Source organism: Plecotus auritus (assembly GCF_963455305.1).
Source record: "Plecotus auritus genome assembly, chromosome: 7".
Taxonomy (NCBI): domain Eukaryota; kingdom Metazoa; phylum Chordata; class Mammalia; order Chiroptera; family Vespertilionidae; genus Plecotus; species Plecotus auritus.
Window position 1 is genome coordinate 35,914,518 of NC_137774.1, and position 26,885 is coordinate 35,941,402.

At 43.3% G+C, this 26,885-nt stretch overlaps 2 protein-coding genes across 6 annotated transcripts; one reads left to right on the forward strand and one right to left on the reverse strand.

The window, feature by feature from the left end:
* Nucleotides 1-209: 209 nt before the first annotated feature.
* MRM3 (mitochondrial rRNA methyltransferase 3) lies at nt 210-5,295 on the reverse strand. 2 transcript variants are annotated; one of them, XM_080682508.1, is made up of 4 exons: nt 4,975-5,295; nt 4,490-4,734; nt 3,163-3,330; nt 210-896 (listed from the first exon to the last, which is right to left on the reverse strand). In XM_080682508.1, the coding sequence occupies exons 1-4, from the start codon at nt 5,286-5,288 to the stop codon at nt 361-363; spliced, it is 1,263 nt and encodes a 420-aa protein (XP_080538634.1). In that variant the 5' UTR covers nt 5,289-5,295; the 3' UTR covers nt 210-360. The 2 variants fall into 2 exon arrangements, with proteins under 2 accessions (XP_080538634.1, XP_080538635.1); XM_080682509.1 differs by lacking the exon at nt 4,975-5,295 and having other exon boundaries at nt 4,548-4,667.
* A 57-nt stretch (nt 5,296-5,352) lies between these two features.
* GLOD4 (glyoxalase domain containing 4) lies at nt 5,353-24,659 on the forward strand. Of its 4 annotated transcripts, none has more exons than XR_013961321.1 (10): nt 5,353-5,504; nt 8,082-8,131; nt 8,661-8,781; nt 10,817-10,961; nt 14,226-14,362; nt 15,194-15,280; nt 15,543-15,656; nt 15,747-15,833; nt 23,416-23,531; nt 24,443-24,659. XR_013961321.1 is itself a non-coding variant. In XM_080682438.1 (9 exons), the coding sequence occupies exons 1-9, from the start codon at nt 5,415-5,417 to the stop codon at nt 23,470-23,472; spliced, it is 888 nt and encodes a 295-aa protein (XP_080538564.1). In that variant the 5' UTR covers nt 5,353-5,414; the 3' UTR covers nt 23,473-24,181. The 4 variants fall into 4 exon arrangements, 2 of the variants coding, with proteins under 2 accessions (XP_080538564.1, XP_080538565.1); XR_013961322.1 differs by having other exon boundaries at nt 23,416-23,522; XM_080682438.1 differs by lacking the exon at nt 24,443-24,659 and having other exon boundaries at nt 23,416-24,181.
* The last annotated feature ends 2,226 nt before the right edge of the window (nt 24,660-26,885 follow it).

Sequence of the window (26,885 nt, forward strand, 5' to 3'; positions counted from 1 at the left end):
GGGGAATCGTGTTCTACATACACAATGGCTGTTTAAGTCAGGGCCTAAATGAATTGCAGAGACTGACACAGACAGGTGGAAAGGACAGCTGGCTATTGAATGCCATCACCTGCAGCCTTCACATGTATATAAATAATCGGGGTGCGAGGGGAATGGGAGATCTCGGGAAGAATTTTGACGTTTGTTATTTTTAAGAATAAGCAGAAATTCAAGGAAATTCATATTTTTTAATAACCACCCAACAGTGTTATGTCTACCTGCTGGGAAGCCATAATGACCAACTCCGCCAGCCTAACAACGTAGGAGAGCTAGAGACAACCTCAAACCAAGGATGACTTCCACATCCCCTCTCAGGGGTAACTAACTCCTGTCCCTGCTCAAGTGTTCAGCCCTTAGCCGCAGTTGTCTTCTCCCTTCAAAAAGTAGGATGCTGGCAGCCATGGCCGAGTTTAGGCTGTCCACACCAGGTACTACAGGGATCAGCAGCCTCTTGCCCCCGGTGCTCTCAGCCAACTGCAGGGACTCCAAGCTCAGGCCATGGGTCTCCCCACCTATGACCACAGCTGCTGGTGCCTCTGTCCAGTCCAAATCGTAACTCTGGACCTCAAGTTTAGGGAGCCAGTCTTTCCTGGCTCCAGTTTCTAGATCCTCATCCTCCTCTTCCTCATACTTGTGAAGCTTTGAGAGTTGTTGGTCACAGATCCAGCCATGGTCACTGGCTTTATTAGATTTCTGGGTCTGGGCATGAAGGCCAGAGTTGTCTGCCACGTAGACCCGGGTATCATCGGGCAAGTACCTGGGCACTGTTTCCCAGTCCAGGTTGTTGATGATGGGCACCTGGAAATGTGCACCCATTCCTGCCCGCAGCACTTTGGGCTCCCAGGCATCCACACAGCCTAGAAAATAAAAGAGGATCTAATTAAGATTACAAACCTTCCCAGATGGGACTTTTGAGTAAACTATATTAATTCTGGATCAGGAGATAAAGCAAAAAATCTCCTACTGTAGGTTCTTGATAGCTGGCACCGCTGCTTCCCCCATATGGCATTATCCAGCAATGGGACTGTAGGAGGAATTCCAGCTAGTGCCAAAACAGACTTTATTCATCCCTTCAACATTCACACCTGCCAGACATTGTATGGGAGATGCAAGAGCATTTAAAGTCCCTAACCTCAACGAGCTCATGATACAGAAGCAGCATGAAAAGGGGAACAGAAAAACCCTTGCACAAAGCAGGACTATAAGGAAAAACACCCCAGAGACATGATACTGAGCTGGATCTTGAACAACAGGAGGATCTTGTCGGAGAAAGGCCCAGAAAGAGGTCAAAGCTACAGAAGGGGGAAGAGTGCCGAAACCGGTTTGGCTCAGTGGATAGAGCGTCGGCCTGCGGACTGAAGGGTCCCGGGTTCAGTTCCGGTCAAGGGCATGTACCTTGGTTGCGGGCACATCCCCAGTGGGGGGTGTGCAGGAGGCAGCTGATCGATGTTTCTCTCTCATTGATGTTTCTAGCTCTCTATCCCTCTACCTTCCTCTCTGTAAAATATCAATAAAATATAGTAAAAAAAAAAAAAAAGAAGGGGGAAGGGTGCCACAGTCCAAACACTGTAAGTAAGGTGGATTAGGAAAACTAATGGGTAGGTGTGGTGGGAGATAAGACAGGAGGCAGGTAAGGACCACTTTAAAGGAAGCTGGGCATGCTGGGTATGAGGAGTTCAGGATTTTATCCAGAAGACAAATGACATTGAAGAATTTTAAACAAAGTAGTGACAGAATCTGGTTTACGTGTTAGAACCATTTGGCGTCAATGCTGAATCTGACTGGAGCAGGGAAGATGCTAGAGATGGAGAAATCAGATTGGAGGCAATTACAGTAATCCAGGGGAAACCAAGGCAACAGCCTTGTCCTTCACATACACAAGAAGGCTAAATGATCTACTCTCCTACGTACAGGCACGTGCTAAGCCCACCCACTTCTACGTATTGGCAGATACTTCACCTTTCCTAGGACCACAGGCTGGAAGAGACAGCAGGACCAGGACACCACAAACCTACCATCCTCCTCATTAGCACAAGTCTCCTTGTTACAAGTTCTTTTAAAAAGAGGGCCCAGATTCATGAGGAGAGCCATCTAGTGTGACCCCTCTATTTGGTGGGGGAGTACAGAGCAAGATGAGATTTCCTCCATCCTCATGTCCTCAATACCAGGCACCACACCAAGTGTTCCCTACTCTTTCCCTACCACTCATACACAGCCACCAGCATCATTGTGAAAACATCACTTGGGTTATACAGGAACATTTCCAAAACCACACCTACTCTCAGAGCTCTCACCAATGGGGCAGGTAAGTGGGTACTGATGATGGAGCCCAAGCACCTAGCTCTCACACTGGCAGAGAAAAATGCACTCCAACGTGTGACTGGGGGAAAAGTTAGAGGAATTTAAGCAAGTCTCAGCAATGGGTATCAATGTTAGTTTACACTGAAGGGTAACTTGAGTGTTTCTGATAAATGATCCTCTCCTTCCCACCCTGCCCTAAGTTGTAATAGGCATTTTAGGCTTGTCCCAACTGTTATGCAAGTCTGTTTAGAACCAAGCTTACTAATTCCCATTTCTAATGAGAGGAGACAGAAAAAATGTAAAGAGGCTAATTTGTGTTGTGTTTGACTTCTGAGGCTAAGGGAAATGTATCACAATTTCATAATCGCATCTGTTGAAATAATTTCCTTTCACAGGATTCAGAATGTCAAAGAATTAGAATGGTCTCATATACCCAATAATTAGGGAACTCAAGATCATTAAATAAAGGACTTGAAACCAAAAGTTAAAACTAGCACCTACTTCTTTCCCCGACTGATTTTAAGTTTTTTCTTTAGTAACCTAGCAGGTGTCAAAATAATTTTAAAAGATAATCAACATTTACTGAATTGCTATATGCCAGGTACAATGCCAAGTACTGTCTGTGCATTATGTCACTTGATCCTCAAAACAACCTTCCATGTAGATTCTGTTATCATACCCACATTATAGATGAGGAAACTGACACTCAAAATTTCGCTCAGACATGTAGCTAATAAGGGGCAGGTCCAAGATTCAAATCCAGGCATGTCTGCCCAGAGCCAGCTCACTCACAAATGGCCACCCAGTCACAGGCGCTCTTACCTTTGGTGAGTAGTACTTTGCTGCAACCTGCCCCAGCAGCAGATCTCAGAATCGTCCCCAGGTTCCCAGGGTCTCGGAGATTGTCACAAATCAACAATAAGGGCAGTGAATGGCGAAGCTGAGTCGCTGGGAATGTCATCTTAACATGATCAGGTTTGGCAAAAATCCCTGAGGAAATAAAACAGGTAGTTCACTTGTCTACTGTAGACATGGGGACTAATTAAGACTTTTCATTTATTTTTCACTGCCTATCTTAATTACTTGAACACATTTTGGTTGAAAAAATCAAAGAGCAAGTCCTACCAGTGACCCCCCGCATAAGTGCTTTCAATCGTGGAGTGTATTGTATATTTCAGAACTTGTTCCATGCAGCTACCTACATACATGTACACCTACCCACATACAGGTGCTTTTATTCTTTTACAACAACAAAAAAATCATACTCTGTATTATTCTGTAATCTACTAAGTCTATAACGTGTCTTTTGAGAACTTACCATGTCAGTACATTTGGAGCTATCTTATTCTTTTAAGTGCTGCTTCTTATTTTGTAACTTGAATGTACTATGTTTATTTAAATCTTCCTCAATGGCTGACATTTAGAATATTTTCAATTTCCCCTATTATAAACAACCCTGCAATAAACATCCCTGAATGCCTCTTTGTGAATACGTCTGCACATTTCCCTAGGAAAAATACCCTTATAAGTGAAACGAATAAATGGTGTGTGTATACTATTAATGTTGATACCGCCTGCCCATCCCACAAGCTCTTCCAGTTTATTCACACCAAGAACACATACTAGTACATACCTGTACCTATCCTTATCAATGAATCACAGTTACATAAAACCTTAAATTCAACCAAATGAAGACAAGGCTTCCTGTTCAATGGACTAAACAGGGCAATAAATTGTAGTTCAGACCTGCTTCTAGAAAAAGGGAGTCAACAATAGGTATCACCACACGGGCAGAGGTTTTGTGGAAATGGATGGCTAAATCTTGTGGTAAACATTTTCCTAAGTTTTAGATGTACATTAAAGGTTGAAGAAATGACAAAAAAAAAACAAAAAAAAAAACACACACACAAAAACAAATAAGGCGTGAGGAATAAAGAGCCATAATACAAATGATGGCTTCACTTTCCACTAACAATACTATAAGATGCCCGATTTATATAAGATTTTGGGACTATATTTTTCTGGGCATTTTAAGAAAAGATTAGGCAATAACATTTTGAATTTGGTTTAAATAAAATGTGTTCTAAGACAAGTATAAACAAATAATCCTAGGTCTCTACTTCTAGTGACACACTGTGTAACCACTGACCCATTATTCCTTGTGGTGTTACTAGGTCGGACCATTCCTTGATATCCTCAAACTTCACCTTAATGAGGCTGACACCTTTCAGCTTATCAACGGGCAGCTCCTTTAGGTAGTCCAGGCGGCTAAAGAAGAACATTTTGGGCACAGCACCAGCCTTGAGAGCGTCTGCAATCAGCCTGCGACCTTCCAGCAGGATCTTCCCTTGCTTTTCCCGAAATGGCCTGGACTTAACTACTGTCATCACGCTGCTGTGGGTGGAAACAAAAAGACTGGTAATTACCAAGCATTCCCGATACGGAGATACACCTAGTTCTAACAACACAGAGACCTTCGCTGAGGGAGATACTAGTTCTGCCCTCCGTGCGTAACAAAAACCAGCAGGTGGTACTGGAGTAAGTCCTCCCACTGGAGGAGAGAGGTTAAGGCCCCGCTGTGAGGCGGGAAGAGAAACGGGACTACTCCGTCCACACGGCTTAGGAACACGTCACCTCAGCCTTTTGTCCCCGGGGAAGGCCTTATCGTAGCGAAGCCCCGACTCTTCCCAAGTGCTGGGCGTCTGGGCTGGGGGCTCCTGAGGCGGCTGCTTCGGTCGCTGCACGTGGGGACTGGCCTCGGCCGCCGCCTTCCGGGGCTGCTTTCCGGGACCGGGCTTCTGGTCCAACACCTGTCCGGACGGAAACAACAGTTTCACGGGACTCCGCCGCAGCGCCCGGACCCAGCGCCGGGCGTCGAGGTCCCAAGTCTGGACCACCGGCAGCAACGGCCGTGGGGCCCATCCCACACCCTTCACCAGGATCGCCATCTTCCCCGGCGCCAGGGGGCTGCGTCATGAAAGTGCGCCGGCGGCGCGCAATGACGTCACCGTCCCGTTAGCGTCGTCTGTGGGCGGGGAGGCACTGGGTGCTGGACGGGTGTACCGCTGGTGGTCATGGCTACTCGCCGAGCTCTGCACTTCGTATTCAAAGTGGGAAACCGCTTCCAGACGGCGCGTTTCTATCGTGATGTCCTGGGGATGAAGGTGCAGACGCGGGCGAGAGGGGCTGGCGCGCGGGTGGTGCGGGGGGCGCGGGCGGCTGAGCCACACCTGGCCGAGAGGAGGGACGCGGGTGTCAACCCAACTCGGTGTCTGACCTTAGCCCCGGCCTTCCCATTAGCCCTGTCGGGTTTCCAGCTTCAGGAAGTCCTGCTTGGGTTAGATGGCCTTTGAAAGGGGCCTCACATTTTATCTGTTGCCGACTACGTGCCCACACACGTTCTTTCATTTAAATTCATTCACAAACGTGTATTGCGCCTCCGGCCCTTGAGGAGCTTCCCGCTTAGTGGGAAAGACAGAACAAAAGTTCCAGCTAACAGTAACTCAGTCTCTTCGGGTTTGGAGCCTTGCGGCTTAGATCATCAGCATATTCAGAGCTCTGTTTCTCTCCGGGATGGTTTGAAAGTTCTCTTGGATACTCAGTGTCTGGGTGAATGCTCCCACTCTCCTCTCTACAGTCCCGATGTAAATGTGAAGTCAAACCCTTCTCCTCTCCAACATCCAACACCTCTCTGCAGCCCTGAGCAGTTATGATTCTGCGGGGTCCCTGGGTGACACAGGTGGAAGCATTTGGGGAGCTCCTGATAAGCACGCACTTGAGAGGTACAAGAGTGCAGCTTAATGTAGAGAGTGCAGAAGACGTGGGGTGCAGATACATTGTCCAGTTTCACGGGACTGTGTTGAGGTTTGGTAACATGAAAATGACTCTGTATATCCTCAATTAAAGCTGGCCTGGGGTAGGGTGAGGATGGGAATTTGTGCATAACGGAAGTAGAAATTTGATGTGGTAAGAAACCATAAAGCTGTCCTTTATTGTAAAGTGTTAGCGACTGTTACCAAATTACAACAGAAGGAGAGACTTAACTCCATCCTGGAGTGGTCAAGAAATAATTCACGGAGACTTTGCATTTGAGTTGAAGTCTAAAGATCGGATTTCCGCAGACCCCACTAAAGAGCCAATGCAAATATAAGGAATGTTCGGGAAGCACCACTAGTCTTACATGCCGTTAGCTTCAATTAGCTTCGATTACTTAGTTGACGCTGAGGAGATAGGATATCAGTACAAATAGGTTGGTACTCCTTCCGATTGTATCTTGAATTCTATGCTAAGTATTTAGATTTCATTCCCCAGGGCATTTATGCCAGAGGACATTTTTTTTGATTGCTTTTTCAGAGAGAGTGGAAGGGAGGGGGAGGAAGAGAGAGAAACACTGATGTGAGAAAGACACATCCCGATTGGTTGCATCCTGCATGTGCCCGGACCGAGGTGGGAGCGAACCCTGGACCCTTTGGTGTGCACACTCCACTGACTCTAACCAGTGAGCAACGCCGGCCAGGTCTAGAGACCTAATTTTATGGTGCTGTCGATGTAAGAAATGTCCAAACTTGTAGAGAATTTTTATTATAAGAGTTGGTTTGAGCCCAGCCAGCATTGCTCAGTGGTTCAGTGTCGACCTATGAGCCAGGAGATCACTAGAAGATTCCTGGTCAGGGCACATGCCAGGTTACCGGTTTGGTCCCCAATGGTGGGTGAGCAGGAGGCAGCCTATCAATTAATTCTCCCTCATCATTGATTATTCTCTCTCTCCCTCTCCCTTCCTCTCTTTGAAATCAATAAAAACATTTTTTTTAAAAAAAGTTTATTTGAGCCAAACTGACACAGTGCTGGGAAGGAGGATCTCAGATGCTCCAGAGAATGACAGTTTTGCAATTTCTCTGATACTTATGGAATTAAGGAGGGAACGGAAGGAAGATTAATTGAAGATGGGAGAAAGTAAGGTGCAAGCATGTCAAACGAGGCAAGTGCTCTCCAGGGTGGGCATGTTTCTGATGGGTATGAAAAGGGCATTTCCAAAGTGTGTTAACCTAGATGCACAGAAAAATAGACAGGGCTTGCAAAGATTAAACAACTTACTAAAGATGTTATATGCCTGGGACAGGACTACCCACCATGGCCTGCCCAGTTAGAAATTGTGATCAGATCACCCTGTGAGGTTACTTACAGTTACTGGATTTCTCAGATTTATTATAGAGCCCCCCCTTTTTTTTTGTCCACAGTGGTATTAAGGAAGGAGATCAATAAGTAGTCTGTAAGTGAAGTGATGGGAACTTAAACTGGAGCAGTAGCATTGGGAATAAAAAAGGAAAATAGACACTAACACCTACTGTGTACTAGGTTCTGTGCTGTAATAAATTACCCACTTTCACAAAATATTTGAAGACCCCGATCTTAAGCAACAGTCTTAGGGTTACACAACTGCTAAGTGATAGAATTCCAAACCGGACTTTTCTAATGCTGAAGGCCACTTAAAACACACAGCTGTATAGCACTGCTTCCCAGGCTAAATAGATTTCACAACTTTGCTTGGTTACCTGGCCCTTGGTTCTTCCTCACCTCCACTACTTCTAGCCTGGGAAAGATAAAGCTTATCATCTTCTGTTTGTTTTACAAGTGAAGCTTACAAATGATAATGTCTGTGTTTTAATTATTTTAGTTTTGTGCTAAATATGCTGTATGTAGCACTAGTAAAACTTTACAATTTTTTCTAATTCCCTTACCAGGTTCTGCGGCATGAGGAATTTGAAGAAGGCTGCAAAGCTACCTGTAATGGGTATGACACCTGGTTTCTTAAAATTTCCTTTAGGCTCTGAATACCCCTGGAGAACAGAAAGCAGTTTCTCAAAGTGAGTATAAGGCAGAGGAGAAAATTAAGGAGGCAGTAAATTGGGTAACTTCAGGAACACAAATAAATATATGCTGTGGGTGAAACAATGTCTTATCAAGTATCTCTTAAGCTTAGTAGCCAGGACAAGTGAAAATTCCAAGGCTTGGTGGCTTGTTGATGGAAATACAAAAAAATAAAGTCAGCCTTTATACGATTCTGTCACCTCCTTTAAAGAAAAGGTAAATGAATCTCTTCCTCAAGTAAGTGCTAAATGGGTGGTCTTCAGAGCCTTTGGTGATGGGGCCCATGAGGCTGTTCACAGTTGCTCTTAGCACCAGCTGAGGTCATCTCATCCCAATGGGTACTTAGAGGACCAGAAGGGACATGCCCACCCTCTGTCCCAATAGTTCTTTGAGGGAGGCCTGGGGAAGGTTTTGTCTGAGGTCACTGGGTTCATTTGCTTCTATTTTTCTAGGCCTTATGATGGGAAATGGAGTAAAACAATGGTGGGATTTGGACCTGAGGATGATCATTTTGTTGCAGAACTAACTTACAATTATGGCATCAAAGACTACAAGCTTGGCAATGACTTTAAGGTAAATATCATTTAGTTCTAGACTTTTGGCTATACCTTTTTTGTTGTTAATTCTCACCTGAGAATATTTTTTCCATTGCTCTTTCAGAGAGAGTGAAAGGGAGGGAGGGTGGGACACAGAGAGAAACATCAATAGGAGAGAAACACATTGATTGGTTGCCTCCTGCATGCACAGACCCAGGGCGGGGAGCGAACCCACAACCCAGGTACATGCTCTTGACTGGGAATCAAACCTGAGACCCTTTGGTGTGCAGGCTGACGCTCAAACCATTGAGCCATGCCAGTGGTTGAGATCACTAATGCAGCTTAGGTTATGATGACTGATGAATTAATGGCCTGTGGGTGTAGTTTAGTGATTAGTTTTATGATTTCTATTTAAAACAAAACCACTTGGATAACCCTGGCTTCAGGATGAAATGTGTTCTCCCTGCATTTTGGAATCAAACTCAAGACTTAGAGACAGGTTTGAAAGAGACAAAACACCTCTAGAGGAATGACTGACCCTCAAGAGGTAAAGGGCCAGAGTCATGGGTCTGGTCAGGTCCTGATCACCATTCAGAGAAATATTTTCTCTGTAGTGGACTGTTATTATTAGTCTAGGCCAGTGGTCGGCAAACTGCGGCTCGCGAGCCGCGGTTTGCCGCTCTGTTGACTAATGAGTTTGCTGACCACTAACCTAGACTCTCGATTCCAATAATTACAGGCTGTTGTTGTTCCTTGTGATTAAGCCCCTATCCCAGTGGTCGGCAAACTCATTAGTCAACAGAGAAGCAAACCCCGGCAGTTTGCCGCCCACTGGTCTAGGCTATTACAGCCAATCCCAGTCAGAGAAAAATCTGAGAAGGTTTTGAGGGTAAAGAGAAGAATACGTTAATTCATTCAGGAATTCAAGTTATTATGCACTTATTATAGTAATAGTATCCACCATTTATTGAGCAGTTTCTATGTGCTAAATAGAATGCCACTGGGACCAAAACATAGCAAGATAGGAGTAACTAATTTTCATTCAGAATCTAATCAGCAAATCAACCTCATGCTAGATGTTATTTTGGTCATTTGATCTCATTAATGCTGTTAACTCGTTAAAATAACAATGCTATCTAGATGGAAGTTTTTATGAAAATCAAATGTCTATGAAAGAAAGTGTTTTGTAAATAGGAAGGACTGTTAAGATTCAACATATTAATACATTTGTTTTTCTCTTTATCACTCTTCATGTCTCTCTAACTTATTCATTAACAGATATTTATTGTGCCATATACCTTGTTAGGTCCTAAGGATGCAGTAGAGGGTAAAGCATATTCCCTAGCAAGGAGCTTCCTGCCTTGTGGGGGAAACAAGTAAAGAGACAAGAATACAGTGTGATAAGTGCTAAGATTGGGGTATGAACGGGGGGATGTGGGAACACATAGAAGTAATTCCCAGACTATTCCTGGAGAGTGAGAGTTTAGGAAAAGCTTTCCAGAGGTGACCTCTGAGCCAGGTGAGTGGAGTGGGATGGGAGGGTGAGATGAGTGTCCTCAGCATGTGCTCACCCAGAGGTGAGAGAGACTGTGTCACTCAGAACTATGAGTAGCACAGTCTGACTGCAGCTTAGTGTGTGAAGAAGGGAGTGGGTAGAGTTAAGGCTGAAGAAGTAAGCTCAGTGGTTGAGTGTCCACCTATGAACCAGGAGGTCATGGTTCAATTCCCAGTCAGGGCATATGCCCTGGTTATTGGCTCAGTCCCCAGTGTTGGGTGTGTAGGAGGCAGCCGATCAATGATTCTCTTTCATCATTGATGTTTCTATCTCTCCCTCTTCCTTCGTCTCTGAAATTAATAAAAATAGTATTTTTTTTAAATGATGTTGTAGGCCTGGGTTGTGACTACCCACCGTGACTTGCCCAGTTAGAAATTTATGATCTGTGAGGTTACTTTCGGTCACTGGACTTGTACATACCCTCTTTTTTGTCCACCATAAGAAGGCGATGGGTTTTGTCTCATTATAAAAGGTCTCCTGTGATGAGACACTTGGATGATATTGTTGTTTGTCATAGGGCATCACAGTTGCTTCTAGCCAGGCTGTCAGCAATGCCAAGAAGCTGGAGTGGCCACTCACTGAAATTGCAGAAGGTGTTTTTGAAACTGAGGCCCCAGGAGGATATAAGTTCTATCTGCAGAATCGAAGTCCACCTCAGTCAGGTAATTTATAAAGTCCTCTGTCTAAAGGCATCTTTGATGGAAGGAGGAGGGAGCTGGATTTCTTTCTCCTGTGGAGTCTTTCTATATTGACATGACATGTCTTTCTCAAGCCAGTGTTTTTATTTGTTCTCTGAAAAGTTATATTCTTATATGAGATCTTTATAGGGGATCTAGACTGGTTCTACTGGTAATGTAGCTATTTAAGATACTTTCAGCTGCAAAAAAACAAAACCCAATTCAAACTAGCTTTAACAAGAAGAAATTTTTTTTAGCTCACAAAGCCAGCATTCTATAGGTAGGGAAGATTTCAGCATTCATTGATTCAGCAGCTCAGAAATGGCAACAAGAACCCAAATTTTCTCTCTCTCTCCATTCTCTTGTCCCCAGAGCCAGTTCCCCTCCTTGTGGTAGGGTGGCTGCCAGTAGCAGTTACAGCTACAGGCTCCTACGTTCTCTCCTGGTAGGAGAGGGAGAGACTGACTTCCTGTTGCTCTCTTTTAAGAGCAGACCAAAGTTTCCTAGAATCTTTCAGCAAACTTCCTTGTCAGATTTTTAAAAATATATATTTATTGATCTCAGAGAGGAAGGGAGAGAAAGAGAGAGAGAGAAACATCAATGATGAGAATCATTGGTCAGCTATCGCCTGCACACCCCACACCGGGGATTGAGCCCGAAACCTGGACATGTGCCTTGACCAGGTATCGAACCGTGACCTCCTGGTTCATAGGTTGACCCAACCAGTTAGCCACTCTGGCTGGGCTTCCTTATCAGTTTTTATTCACATGCCCACTTGTGAACCGATCATTGGTAGGAGAAACAGGATTATCCTTAGGCCAGTTAGTCATATTCTCCAGCTGAGGTCAGTTTCCCAAACTATAGAGCTGGTACTCAGTGAGGGAAGGAGGAATGGAAGTGAGGAGCTGCCCCCACACTGACCGCCACAGGGAGCAGGAAAGAAACTGCATGAAGTGCTTCATTTATGACCCAGGCATCCTCCTCATATGTGTATTTCATTCCTGCATATTCTGCCACCTGCTCTGCCCAAAGAAAAAAACACTGGTGAGTAGCAAGGGCAATTCTGCCTGTCATTTCACTCAGTGAATACATGCCCTAAGTGGAGCTGAGATGGGAGACATTTCTCTTTCCTCCACTGGTCTGCCTCAAGTCCCAGAACCCCCTCACACTGAATCTGATTGCTGTGGTGAGTGCTACTTGCTTTTCATCTGGAGCTCAGCAGAAGAAAGTGACGTGTTCCAGTGTGGGAGGTGGGACTTACTGAGAGATGGTGTTTCTGTACTTCACTAGTGATTTAAGGGATTTTTATGATGTTTTTTGTTGATAGGTGATTGTTGCTTTACATACTAACTTTAAAACTCAACTTCTGTCACTTATTCCTCTGTACATTTCCCCCCTAATCTTGATGTTTCAATATATAAGAAAATGGCAAGTCCCACAATCCTAAGATGTTTTTGTCCTCAAGAATGATAGTGCCTTCAGGGCATTAATTTCTGATTGGTAAAATGTAAAGGTATCAGTCTAGCTGTGTCCACCCTTCCTTTGAATCACTTACTTATCTGTAGTTTTACCCACTAATTTACCATTCCTGCCCCTGCATCCCTTCGGAGTCAGCTGGAATCTGTTGATTTCTCAATGAATGGGAAAACTAAAACAGTCTGCCAAGCGGAGAGACCTGTGAGAAACCCCTTGCCTTGGGTCATGGCATTGCTATTCTAGCAAACCAGAGCAAGGCAGTGGAATGGAAGGACAATGTATTGAATTGATCATAAGCAGATGTAGACTTGGAACCGCTCTGGAGAAAGTCACTTTACAATATGAAAGTTTCCAATAATGGTGTTTTAATATAACTTTTGCTCTTTTTGCAAAACAAAATAGATTTTAACATTTTAGAGTATAGCTTTCCACTCTTTTATTTAAAAATAAATAACTGTATGCGTAACCCATAGACCCAGACAATAGTGTGGTGATGGCCAGAGGGAAAGGGGTGTGGGGGCTGCATGGAGGTGGGGAATGGAGACATCTGTCATAGTGTCAACAACAAAAATAAAGTTAAAAATATATGTAATTAAATATGTATATTTTTATTCGTATTTTATTGCAAGGATTCCATTGTATTGCATCATAGGAAGATAAACAGTTCTCTATTGTTGGATATTTATGTTGTCCCTAACGTTTCCTGGTTGTGATGGATGCCTTTGTGATGAAAGCCCTTCACACATCCACAGTTCTTTTTGTTTTTAATTTTTATTGATTTCCGAGAAGAAGGGAGAGGGAGAGAGATAGAAACATCAATGATGGAAGAGAATCATTGATCAGCTGCCTCCTGCATGCCCCCCACTGGGGATTGAGCTCGCAACTCAGGCATGTGCCCTGACTGGGAATCCAACCGTGACCTGGTTCATAGGTCAACACTCAACCACTGAACCACACTAGCTGGGCCACAATTACTTCTTTAATTGCTGAAAATGGGATTGTTCTTATAAAAGCCCTGTATCTTTCTTCGGCTTTTGATATAATCTGTCGAATTGTTCCCTAGAAATGAACTAGTTTACACTCTCCCAGTATTATATGATTGTGATTTCCCTCCTGCACTATCACAGTCAGTGCTGCGAACTTATTTGCCAATTAGATAACAAAGTGTTTTATTTGAATTCTACTTTCTTTGATTATTTGTGAGGTTGCATATTTTTTCATATGTTCATTGATCATGCTAGTTCTGTTCCTTATTCCTATTCTAGGATATTCATCTTTTTCCTATTATTTAAAGATTACTTAACTAATAAGGACTTTATGTCTTATGTTTTAGAAAAAAATGTCTCCTACTTTGTTTACTCTTTCATTTTGATTATAATTTTGTTGTTGTTGTTTAGGAGTTTTCCATTTCATGTAATTAACCTAGCAAATTTTTCCTTCATGGTTTTTTATCTTGTTTCAGGTTTTAAAAAAAGTCTTTCTTCCGACATTGTATAAATAATCACCTGATTCCATTATTTTTATAGTTTCATTTGTTAAACTTAATCCTTTAACCCATCAGGAATGCATTTTGCCATTTAGTTTAAAGGTGGAACTTTTTCCCACTAAATGAGAAGCCAGTCATTGAATAATGTGCCCTTTCATGCTGACTTAATATCCCTTTGTTATCATAAACTAAATTCTTATATATACTAGTTCTTGAGCCCCCTTTGGTCTTTCTGTTCTACTCCATTACACTGACCTATCCATTCCTGCTGTTTTATTACCCTACAGATCCGGTATTAAAAGTAACTCTAGCAGTGTCTGATCTTCAGAAGTCCTTGAACTACTGGTCTAATCTACTGGGAATGAAAATTTATGAAAAAGATGAAGAGAAGCAAAGGGCTTTGCTTGGCTATGCTGATAACCGGGTGAGTGATCTTGGAGAGAAATAATCTGTTACTTTGAGTTTGGCTTATATATGAGGTTAACATGAAGGTTATTCCCTTAATTTCTTCATAGTGATTTAATATTTATATAGAAACAGAAAAAGAAAAGAAAAAATTGCTGATAACCTCACCACCTAGATATTTGGGGATGTATTTTTTCGAAGTGGAATTGCCGAATCAGAAGAGATATAGACAAGATTTAGTGCTGTAATGATCATGTATTTTTATCTTTCCCTTTAAAAAAATAACCCAGCACTTGAGCATGATTTAGTTCTTGCACTTTGACCCAGTAGGTCTATTTCTTTATTTACAGTAAAAGAAAATAGACTCTCAGGCAACCTCTCAGTTGACAAATTTGCTAGATTCTCTCCTTGCTCTTTCATATTACTGGGAATTTATTTCACATACTCATCAGACTGTTCACAAAGAACTGCAGCATTGTTTATAATAGCAAAATATAAGACACAATATAAATGTCCTATGGATTAGCAGAATAGTTCAATAATTTATGGTTCGTCCATAGACTGGATTACTATGCAGCTATCAAAAAGACAGGTGATTCTTTATGTGCTGATGTGGTAACATTAATGGGAGAAAAACAAGGAACAGAATTAATATGTAAATTATGCTACCATTTGTGTAAAAAGAAGCTATGTGTCCAGAAATATACACAGGGAACTGCTGACTGGTTGCCTCTGGAGTGAGAGTAGAAGGGAGACTTCATTTTTACTTTATTCCTTTAGTACTTTGAATTATTTTTTACCACATAACCTGTTCTGAAAAATAAACCAAACCTACTTTCTTACTTTTCAGTGTAAGCTGGAGCTACAGGGCATCAAGGGTGCAGTTGATCATGCAGCAGCTTTTGGAAGAATTGCCTTTTCTTGTCCCCAAAAAGAGGTAATGTTTGGTACCAGATCTTTTGTTTAATTAAGTTCTGTGATAATTAGTTCAACTGCTGAGAACCTTGGGCCTCCCATTCTTTAGGTTCTTTCTGACCGTGGCTTCAACAGTTGTCTCAAGCAGCTGAGATAACAAAAATCAGAGGAGTGGCTCCCGGGTTCTTTCTGGTTGATCTGATATTCCTCTAGGGCCAACGAGGACGATGGCCTAACAATGGTGCGGGATTCCTAGCTCACTTTTTCTTTGTGTTTTCCTCAAGCTGCCTGACTTAGAAGACTTGATGAAAAGGGAGAAGCAGAAGATTCTGACTCCCCTGGTGAGTCTGGATACCCCCGGGAAAGCAACAGTACAAGTGGTCATTCTGGCCGACCCTGTAAGTATTACTCAGGAAGGGGACAGGCTGCACCAGGGCTTTCTTCCGAGGTGTCTGTTTGCCAAATTTCTTTTGTCTTTGTTGGTGTAGGATGGACATGAAATTTGCTTTGTGGGGGATGAAGCATTTCGAGAACTTTCTAAGGTGGATCCAACAGGAAACAAGTTGTTGGATGACGTGAGTGTCATTTCTAAATTTATAGGACCACAGCCCAAGGGAGGTGGCATAAAGTGTGTATGGGGAAAGGCCAAAGCCACAGGGACCATTCTTACTATCAGAACCATGTCCTCTTGCTTTTGGGATGACTTTGAACCAGGGACTGTCTTCATTGCCCCATGTGACTCTTACCTGGGTGCAGCTTTTGTGCCTTCCCACTACCTCAGGCTGCCTTGGGAACCACAGCTGCTGTATGCATGATTATTCTGCTCAGTGAATGGAAATGCCTGAACACCATCCCCTCTCACCTTCTTAGCTCTTTGGTCATCTCTACTCCTTCTATAGAATCAGTCTCTTCCTTTTTAGTGAATTGTTCTCAAGTTCCAGTACCTTTCATCTTGGAAAAATATTTTATTTACCCTATATAACTTGTCCTGATTTTTTTTTTAATCTGCCTATACACTACTTCTACTTCTCACCTCCCATTCACACTTCAGTCTGTACTACACTGGCTCCTGTCACTCAGTGAAATGTGCATTTTGATCTCATCAGTGACTTCCATCCTGCCTAATCCAGCTACTTTTCTATCCTCTTCAAACAGTTCTTTAGCAGCATCCAAGGAATTGTTCATTGTTGTACCCCAGCATCTAGCATCCTTGGTATGTAGTATGCCCTCAGTGAATACTCTGTTCATGATTAAAGGAATGAATCAATCTTTCCTGGTTCTGTCACTTAATATCTATATGGCTGACCTCAAGCAATTTAAAGTCTCTAAACTTAACTTTTCTAAGAATTTGAGAAAATAAGATTATCCACCTCATAGAATTGTTTTGTGGTTTATAGGGCCTGCTAAACTGCTGATGTAATAACAGACATTCAATTAATGTTAATTAAAGTAGAAAATGTAGTGCTTATAAATTTTACTGTAAAGGAAAATGGAATCTCAGGCAACCTGTCTGTTGGCAAATTTGCTAGACTCTCTCCTTGCTCTTTCATATCACTGGCCAGCTTCCTTCTCTTTTGAGCTCTCTTCTCCTTTGGTGTTAGAGATCCTGCCATCTTCCTACCTCTTACAGCTTCTCCTCAGTCACAGGCACCTCTTTCTGTATCTGATCCTAAAATGATTTTACCCATGATCCCACTTTGCTATCTTTATTCTCACTCTACATTCTCTCTCTTCTCTAAGTAGAAGTTACCTACTATTCTGGTTACTTCTGCTCTGAGCTTCAGCCATCATCATTTCTCTGACTTCCTAATTTCTAGTTCCTACTCCTCTGAGCTCCAAACAAGTATTTCTTGTTGTTGTTACTGAGGTAAAATATACATAGAATTTAAGTGTACAGAAATTTACTGTTCAATTTAGTGAGTTTTTACAATTATATATACTCATACAACCACTACTGAAGTGTAGAGTATTTTCATCACCGCAGGAAGTTCTCTTATGCCCAATTCCAGTTAGTTCCCACCCTCACCTCCTAGAGGTTTTGTCTGCCCTTGGACTTCATATAAATGGAGTAATTCAGTAAGTATTCTTTTCTGCTTTTTTCACTCAACATTTTTGAGATTCCTCCCATGTAATTGCATGGAGTTTATTCTTTTTTTAAATTGCTGAGTGGTATTCAATTTTATGAATATAACAATTTGTTTATTCATTCTTCAAATGACAAATATTTGAGCTGTTTCAGATTTTCATCTTTTATGAGGAAGGCTGCTATGAACATTCTCATGTAAATCTTCTTGTAGACATATGCTTCATTTCCTTGGATGAATACCTAGGAATGGAATTGCTTTTACTTTATAAGAAACTGCCAAACTGTCATCCAGAGTGATTGAACCTCTTTATACTCTTCTAACCATGTCATATACATCAGAGTTCCAGCCGCTATACATCCTCACCAACATTTGTATTTTTTTTTTTTTGTGGTAGCTTTACTAGTACATATAAAATGGTTTATCATTGTAATTTTAATTTACATGCCTCTGATGACTGATGATGTTGAGCAGCTTGTCACATGCTTATTGGCCATTTGCTTGCATTCTTTTGTGAGTTATATGTTCTTTTGTCCATTTCTTTCCATACTAGATTTATTTTAATACTTCATGATTGAAAATTCCAAATATACACACGAGAGTATGACAATCCTTGTGTAACTGTCACCCATCAGCTCTGTACCATAATTTTTCATCATTTTTTCCCACCCCACCTTTTATTTTTGCTGAAGAATTCTAAGGCAAATCTCAAACACCATGACATTTCATGCCTAAATACTTAAGTATTTTACACATGAAAAAAAATGAAATCCTTCACGAATTTGCGTGGCATTCTTGCACAGGGACCATGCTAATCTTCTCTGAATTGGTCCAATTTTGGTATATATGCTGCTGAAGCAAGCACAGTATTTTACACATTTTTTAAGACAATATAAAAGAAGTAATCATTCAGGAATTTTCTTATATACCATATGACATCATCACATTTAAAAAATCAACAATGTGCCCAAGCCGGTTTGGCTCAGTGGATAGAGCGTTGGGGCCTGCAGACTGAAAGGTCCCGGGTTCGATTCCAGTCAAGGGCATGTACCTTGGTTGCGGGCACATCCCCAGTGGGAGGTGTGCAGGAGGCAGCTGATCGATGTTTCTCTCTCATCGATGTTTCTAACTCTCTGTCCCTCTCTATTCCTCTGTGTAAAAGATCAATAAAATATATTTTAAAAAATCAACAATGTATCCTTTATGCCACCTAAAATCCACTTCTTATTAAAATTTCCGTGATCCTCTAAAAATAGTTTTATACCATTGGTTTGTCCTATGTATTTTTAAATTTAGCTTTGGTGTAATCGGACTGTATAAATACAGAACAATTAATATGATCCATTGAATTTCATGACAAACTACTTGAAAGACGCACCTCTGATCTATTTCATTTTAACCATTTTAGTCTATTCTCTAATCTCTATTTTTTTTTTAAATATATTTTATTGATTTTTCACAGAGAGGAAGGGAGAGGGATAGAGAGCTAGAAACATCGATGAGAGAGAAACATCGATCAGCCGCCTCCCGCACACCTCCCAATGGGGATGTGCCCACAACCAAGGCACATGCCCCCGACCGGAATCGAACCCGGGACCCCCCAGTCCGCAAGCCGACGCTCTATCCACTGAGCCAAACCGGTTTCGGCTATTCTCTAATCTCTAAATATGTCTTTGTTCACACTATTTTCTTTTCCTAGAATGTCCCTTCTCTATTTGAATATTTGCTTATTTTTTAAGGTCCAATAAAATCCATTTAAAAAATGTTTTATCTTGCCGAAACCGGTTTGGCTCAGTGGATAGAGCGTCAGCCTGCGGACTGGAAGGTCCCAGGTTTGATTCCGGTCAGGGGCATGTACCTTGGTTGCGGGCACGTCCCCAGTAGGGGGTGTGCAGGAGGCAGCTGATCGATGTTTCTCTCTCATCGATGTTTCTAACTCTCTATTCCTCTCCCTTCCTCTCTGTAAAAAAATCAATAAAATATATTTAAAAAAAAAAAATGTTTTATCTTTTTCTTGTTGATTTGTTGGAAGCCTAGTTTGTAAACCTTTTTTTATATTTAGTGCTTTTTTTTGTCCAGACTAAATTTATAGCCAATGAAACCTTTTCACCATGGATATTTCAAACTCAGTATGTCTATAACTTAAATTGTCTCACTTCAAATCCATTCTTATTTTAATAATGTAAAAATAGAAGTTACAATTTATTAAGTATCTCACATGTTCTTGACACATGACATATTCTTAAGTGCTTTATATATACTCTCTATTTTTAACACAGTCTGCAAGGTTAATAGTTCCCTTTCAGATGAGGAAACTGAGGCTCAAAAATACTGTCACCCAATATTATACACTCAGTGTCAGGGCAAGGGTTTGAACAGAGATCTTTAAGGCTTTACAACCAGCTCTTTTACCTCCTCTATTTCTACTCTGTTCCCTTCCCTGAACAGCACTGTATATTTTTTATCCCAATTCTTTAAGCTAGGATTCATAGAGACAACTTTTTTTGTTGTTGTTACTGAGATATTTTAGAATACTTCTAAGTTTAGAATAGTTTTAGATATACAGACAGATCAATTTTTGAATATTGTTTCTCCTCACCCCAAAATTCTATCATATATATACTAGAGTCCCGGTACATGAAATTCTTGCACGGGGGGGGGGGGGGGGGGGGAGGGTGTGTCCCTCAGCCCAGCCTGTACCCTCTCCAATCTGGGACCCCTCAAGGAATGTCCGACTGCCCATTTAGGCACGATCCAGGTAGGATAGGGCCTAAACAGGCAGTCAGACATCCCTCTCACAATCCAGGACTGCTGGCTCCCAACTGCTTGCCTGCTTGCCTTCCTGATTGCCCCTAACCACTTCTGCCTGTAAGCCTGATCACCCCCTAACCACTCCCCTGACAGCCTGATTGATGCCTAACTGCTCCCCTGCCAGCCTGTTTGCCCCTAACTGCCCTTCCCTGCAGGCCTGATCACCCCTAACTGCCCTCCCCTGAAGGCCTGGTCACCCCTAACTGCCCTCCCCTGCAGGCTTGGGGCCCCTCCAACTGCCCTTCCCTGCAGGCCCAGTCGCCCCCAACTTCCCTCCTCTGCCAGCCTGGTCACCCCTAACTGCCCTCCCCTGCAGGTTTGATTGCCCCCAACTGCCCTTTCTTGCAGGTCTGGTCCCTCCCAACTGCCCTCCCCTGCTGGCCTGATCGCCCACAACTGCCCTCCCTTGCAGACCTGGTCCCTCCCAACTGCCCTCCCCTGCTGGCCATCTTGTGACAGCCATCTTTGACCACATGGGGGCAGCCATCTTGTGTGTTGGACTGATGGTCAATTTGCATATTACTTTTTTATTAGATAGGATATACATATATATGTATGTGCCTAAGTGACCATTACAACCGAACAACTGGAATGACTGGTCAACCAGTCGCTATGACACGCACTGACCACCGGGGGGCGGGGGGGGGGGTAGACGCTTAACTGTGGTCAGTACGCTCCCACAGCCAAACTCCCGCAGTCCCTTCCCCTGGCAACTGGCCCCCCATCAATAGGCCCCAATGGGGGGGGGCAGCCAGCCAACCTCCTGGGGTCCCTCCCCCCGGTCGGCCGCCCCCCCCTTCCCCTATAGGCCTCAATCACCAGCCAGGACGAGGGACACCACCTGTGCATGAATTCATGCACAGTTAGCTAATAAGTCACCAAGAGTGTAAGTTTTACCTCTGAAATCTCTTGTGTCTACTTAGTATTTCTGAAAATGTCCTTATTATCAGCCATAATACTGCAGAAGCCTCCTTCCACTATCCAGTCAATCCCTGCTGCCAGCATTTGCTTTCTAAAGCACAAATCCAGTAACTTTAAAACAGCGTAATCTTCTGATAGCTCTTTGTTGCCTCAATGATACATTCCAAACACTTTGACAGGGCATGTAACACGCCCTGCCCTTCCCTACTCTCTGATCTGCTGTGCTGCCTCCCCCCTAGTTCACTTCCATTCCAGTCCCAGTGAACTGTTTATATTAACCAAGATTTATCTTCTTGCCTTTCTTCTTTCTTTTCTTCCCCTCTTATTCAACTCATCCTTCAAAACTCAGAAGTTTTCTTGGGTTCTCTATACTGGAATTTGTTGTTTCCTTTTTAAAAGTAGCTTTTAAAAGACAAAGTTCTGCATCTTTGTGGGTTGTTTTTGTTGTTATATTTTGTTTTCTTGCATATCTTCCATTTTAAAATACTTTTTATTTTCATCAAAATCTAATAATAGCCTTAGCCGCTTTGGCTCAGTGGATAGAGCGTTGGCCTGCGGACTGAAGGGTCCCAGGTTTGATTCCGGTTAAGGGCACATGCCCGGGTTGCAGGCTCTATCCCAGTTGGGGGTGTGCAGGAGGCAGATTCTCTCTTATCATTGATGTTTCTATCTCTCTCTCCCTCTCTTTTCCTCTCTGAAATCAATTTTTTAAAAATCCAGTAATACTGAAATTTTACATTAATGCAATGCAACAATGTCTTGCCCCATTGCTGAGTCCCACTGCCCAGGGCAGCCACTTTCAGCATCTGTTTCTTAATTAAAAAATACTTATATTTCTTCCCTGGCTGGTGTTTCTCAGTTGTTAGAGTGTCACCCCTGTGCACCCCAATCGCTGGATCTCTCATGCAGAGGCAGCCAGTCGATGTGTCTCTCTCACATCGATGTTTCTCTCTCTCTCTCTCTTTCCCCTTCCTCCCTCCCTTCTACTTTCTCTAAAAAATCAACAGAAAAAATATCCTTGGGTGAGGATTAACAAAAAACACATATATTTCTGTTTCTTCATTTTCAGTTGCAGACATCCTTTGACTTCTTGCTGAGGTAGATGAGTGTTTTCACTATTTCTCCAACCAGTTAGTTTCTAAAAAGAAATAGCTGCTTGATAAGGAAATACATTCATTTCTTCAGTTAAAAAGCAAGTACAGAAATACCTTTAAGGTATTTTCAGGCTGCTATCACTTTTTTATCATTCCATTATAGCAAATGCCCCCCCCCCACCCATATTCCTTTATGCAAAATAGTTGTTTTCATACCTGAGTCCTCAGCTATTTTATATGCTCTTCAAAGCCTCAGACTATGTCTCTGCTACCACATCCAAACCCAAGCAAATACTTACCCCATAAGGAAAACTGGCATTTTTAAAGTTGTTTCTGTAGTTGCTTTTTGACTGAATAAATGAATGTATTTCCTTAGCAAGCAGCTATTTAGCATATGCTTGGTTGTACTGGACAGGACATTTTAAGAGACTTAGATTCTAAGCCTCTATAAGCCTTGTTCCATGGTCTCAACCTTATGGAACAATAGAATAAAAGGACTCTGGTGGAACCAAAACATATTGTTATTAATAAGGCTTTTTATTTTATTTATTTTTTTTTAAATATATTTTATTGATTTTTTACAGAGAGGAAGGGAGAGGGATAGAGAGTTAGAAACATCGATGGGAGAGAAACATCGATCAGCTGCCTCCTGCACATCCCCCACTGGGGATGTGCCCGCAACCAAGGTACATGCCCTTGACCGGAATCGAACCTGGGACCCTTCAGTCCGCAGGCCGACGCTCTATCCACTGAGCCAAACCGGTTTTGGCAAGGCTTCCTTTTTAATTTGGTGGCCCAAACTAACCAAATTGTACCAATATTAGTGGAATGGTGTGGGAGGAAGCATAGGAAAAGGCTCAATAGCTAAGATGTCAGAATAGCTTTTTACATTTGGTCTCATTATTAGACTGATCCTGAGGAGCACGAACGATTCTGGGAGCCTACCAGGGCTAAGAGTTACAGCACTTTCTGTTCTGTGGAAGAGCCCACAGCCTGCTGTGCTGGGCCTTGGCTGTCTAGTCAGTCAGCCATACTTCCTGGCTGCAGGCCCTTTACAAAGTGAAAATCCACAAGCAATTGTTCAGTATTCATTAGCATCCTCTGTCAAATTAAACATAACACTCTCTACTGAGCAAACACTTTTCAACTGTTAATTTCTTGATTATGGACAATGCAATGAGGTACAAAGTGAACTATATGTTTTGTTTTATGGACTCAGAATATATATTCTAATTCTGTTTCTATAGGCAATGGCAGCAGATAAAAGTGATGAATGGTTCGCTAAACAAATTAAACGTAAATAGAAGACATCACATGGAACAAGCATTTACGATTCCTGTCTATCACCTGCGAGGTTTGATGTGTCCGTTCATAATAAATGCTCTCACAACTTGGTTGTTTCCTGTATAGGCAAGGAAGCTGGGGTGGTAAAGATTTGTGTATTTTAATCTTTGAAAGCTCTGATATGTTTTAGGTATAAATCCTTTTATTGTCAGTCCAGTTAGAGGAGAACTCTGACTGTAATCTTCACTGTCACTCGAGTGGTCCAATGTGTATAACCATACTAAATTAGTAATAAATTATTTTCCAGCCTGGGGCAGCTATATGGGACATTACCCTTGGTTGGGGATGGAAGGAATTTTAATAAGAATGTGGATTTTATGAAAAAACTTGTTTGTAAAATAAATTTTGTTCCTTGAACCAAAATATTTAGTTAACATCCCCACATTCCTTGCTTTAAGATTTTGAGTAGCCAGAGAAAACAGACAGAAGGATCTAATGTGTTGTGTAGCTACACACCTGGCTCTGTGCTAGTTTCCTTATATAATTTTTAAAAATCTTCACAAAAAGAATACGTTAAATTTCTTTAAAATAGATTAGATGATTTCTTTAGCCTGAAAAAAAATTTAATGTTTTCTTGTAATTTTCTCTTTGGTTCTGTAGAACAAATACATTTTAATTACTGGAAACATAATTATATTGGGCACATTTATTAAAAATGTTTTTTGACGATATACTTCTAAAATCAAGCTATCATATCAACTTGTAAGATTAATTATTTAAAGTGGTAAGCAGCCCTAGCCGGTTTGGCTCAGTGGATAGAGTGTCGACCTACAGTCTGAAGGGTCCCAAGTTTGATTCCAGTCAAGGGCAAATGTCGGGTTGCAGGTTGGATCCCCAAGGGGGGCATGTAGGAGGCAGCCGATTAGTGATTCTCTCTCATCATTGATGTTTCTCTCTCTCCCTCTTCCTTCCTCTCTGAAATCAATAAAGTGGTGGGCATGCCCAGCTGGAGTGACTCAGTGGTTAAGTATCGACCATGAACCAGGAGGCCAAGGTTCAATTCCCAGTCAGGGCACATGCCCAGGTTGTTGGCTCAATCCCCAGTACGGGATGTGCACAAGGCAGCTGATCAATTATTCTCTCTAATCATTGATGATCTATCTCTCTCTCCCTCTCCCTTCCTTCTGAAATCAATAAAAATATATTTAAAAAAAATAAAGTGGTGGGCATGTTCAAATTTCAGGGAAGAATTTATAATATTGGAAAGGATTGACTCAGAGGATACCAGTTCCAGAATAATATATATTCAGCTAGAGGCCCGGTGCACAAATTCGTGCACAGGTGGTGTCCCTTGGGGTGGCCTGTGGAGATTGGGCCCCAGCTCGCACCCCCAGCCTCACCGCCTCAGCTCATTCCCCCAGCCTTGTAGCCCCCCAGCCCCACCTAGCACCCCACCTTGGCCTGGCGCCACCCCCTCACCTGCTCCACCATCCCACCTGCGGGGCAATCAATCTGGGCTGGGCTCCCATGCCCAGCTCCCTCAGCACCTGGAAGCGGGCAGCGGCTCCACCTCCTGCTGCCGCCACTGGTCGCCATTGGTGGGGCTATCAGACCCCTGCTCGTACCCGCCTTGGCCTGGCACTGCCTGCTCACCTGCACCATCCTGCCACAGTCCCGCTCTCGTCAGGGCCCATCAGGGCTGGCAGTGCCTCCACTGCCTCCCACTGCCAGCGCCACATCGTCAATGCCTACCATGTTCCGTGCCGCCCCCTGGTGGTCAGCACACATCATAGCGAGCAGTCAAATTCCCTGTCTCCCAGTCGAAAAACCACCCAAGGAGCCAATTTGCATATTAGGCTTGTATTATATGGGATTACTTGTAAATCATAGCCTCTGCTGTTCTCCCTTGCTGGCAGGGTTGGGTATGGAAATTTTAGGGTAAATTTCAGTTCACCTTCTTATAGGGTGATCTTACCTTCACCAAGAGGAAAAAATCCTTTTCTGGCTTCACAGAACTTTTCACTCAACTTAAATTCTGTCTTAGGGAAGCAATCATGAGTTTCAAAGCAAACCAAGTTAGATATGTTCCTCCTCTAGACAATTAGTTCACTTTTTTTGCTTATACATGGGGAAATTATTGTATGAATTTTGAATAATCAAATCTGTTTTTTAGACTATGATTTGTTAATTCTCAGATTTTTCTATTAGATTATTAAGTAACTAGAGGCCCAGTGCACCAATTCGTGCACAGGTGGGGTCTGGCCAGCCTGGCCCCAATCAGTAGTTTGGGGCTGGGCCTGTCGGGAGGAGGAGATGGCGGGAGATTGGCCACTTGGCCCACCCCAATCAGGCCCAATCAGGGCTGGGCTGGCTGGGGGAAGGGGCCATGGGCAATTGGCCGGTGGGCTCTGCCCCCAATTGGTGTGGGGGGGGCCGGTTGGGGGTGGGGCCAGCCATGAGGAAGGGCTGTGGGTGGTGAGCCGGCTGGCTCTGCCCCCAAATGGGTCCTGGGGAGGGGCCGGATGAGGTTGGCCGGCCAGCCCCAATCCCGATTGGTGTAGGGTGGACTGATCAGGGACAGAGCTGGCTGGGGGAAGGGGCCACAGGCCGATTGGGGTGGTGGGGGCCGATCAGGGGTGGGGCCAGCCGTGGGGAGGGGCTATGGGCAGTCAGCTGGTTGGCCCTGCCCCCGAATGGGGTGGGGAGCCAATCTGGGGCCAGCAGCCTGTGGGGGGGCCATGGGTGGTTGGCCAGTAGGTCCTGCCCCTGATTGGGGTGAGGAAGGCCCATCTGGGGGTGCGGCCAGCAGGGGGGAGGGGCTGCAGGAAGTTGGCCAGCCGGCTCTGCCCCCTATTGGGGTAGGGGAGGTGATCAGGGGCAAGGCCAGACAGGGGGAGGGGCTGCAGGCCAAGTGGGGTGGTAGCAGCCCTTCAGGGGTGGGGCCAGCTGGGGGAAGTGGCTGCAGGAGGTTGGCCAGCTGGCCCCGCCCCCTATTGGGGTGGTGGGCAATCAGGGGCAGGGCCAGCTGGGGGAAGTGGCTGCGGTGGGTTGGCCAGCTAGACCCACCCCCTGATCCGGCCAGTTCGCTGGCCACAGTGGGCGTCATAGTGACCAGTGGTGGGTCTTTACGGCATTCCGGTCACTGGCTTTTTATATATACAGATTTTTTTAGTAAATCGTGATATGTATCTCTAGTAATACTGTTCTTGTGAAACTATACTTTTCCCAGTGTATTAGGCTACTTCTAAGTTTCCTATAGTAAAATAAATGGTTTATGTAAGTACAGAATGACTAACCAATACTAGATCCCTCTTTTATGATATCAGGGCTGATATCATAAAGCTAACATATCCCAAGTAAATAAACAGCATTAACTTACATCATGCATAGTTGTACACTTAAGAGGAAAAAATTTTGAAATCAATAAGAAATA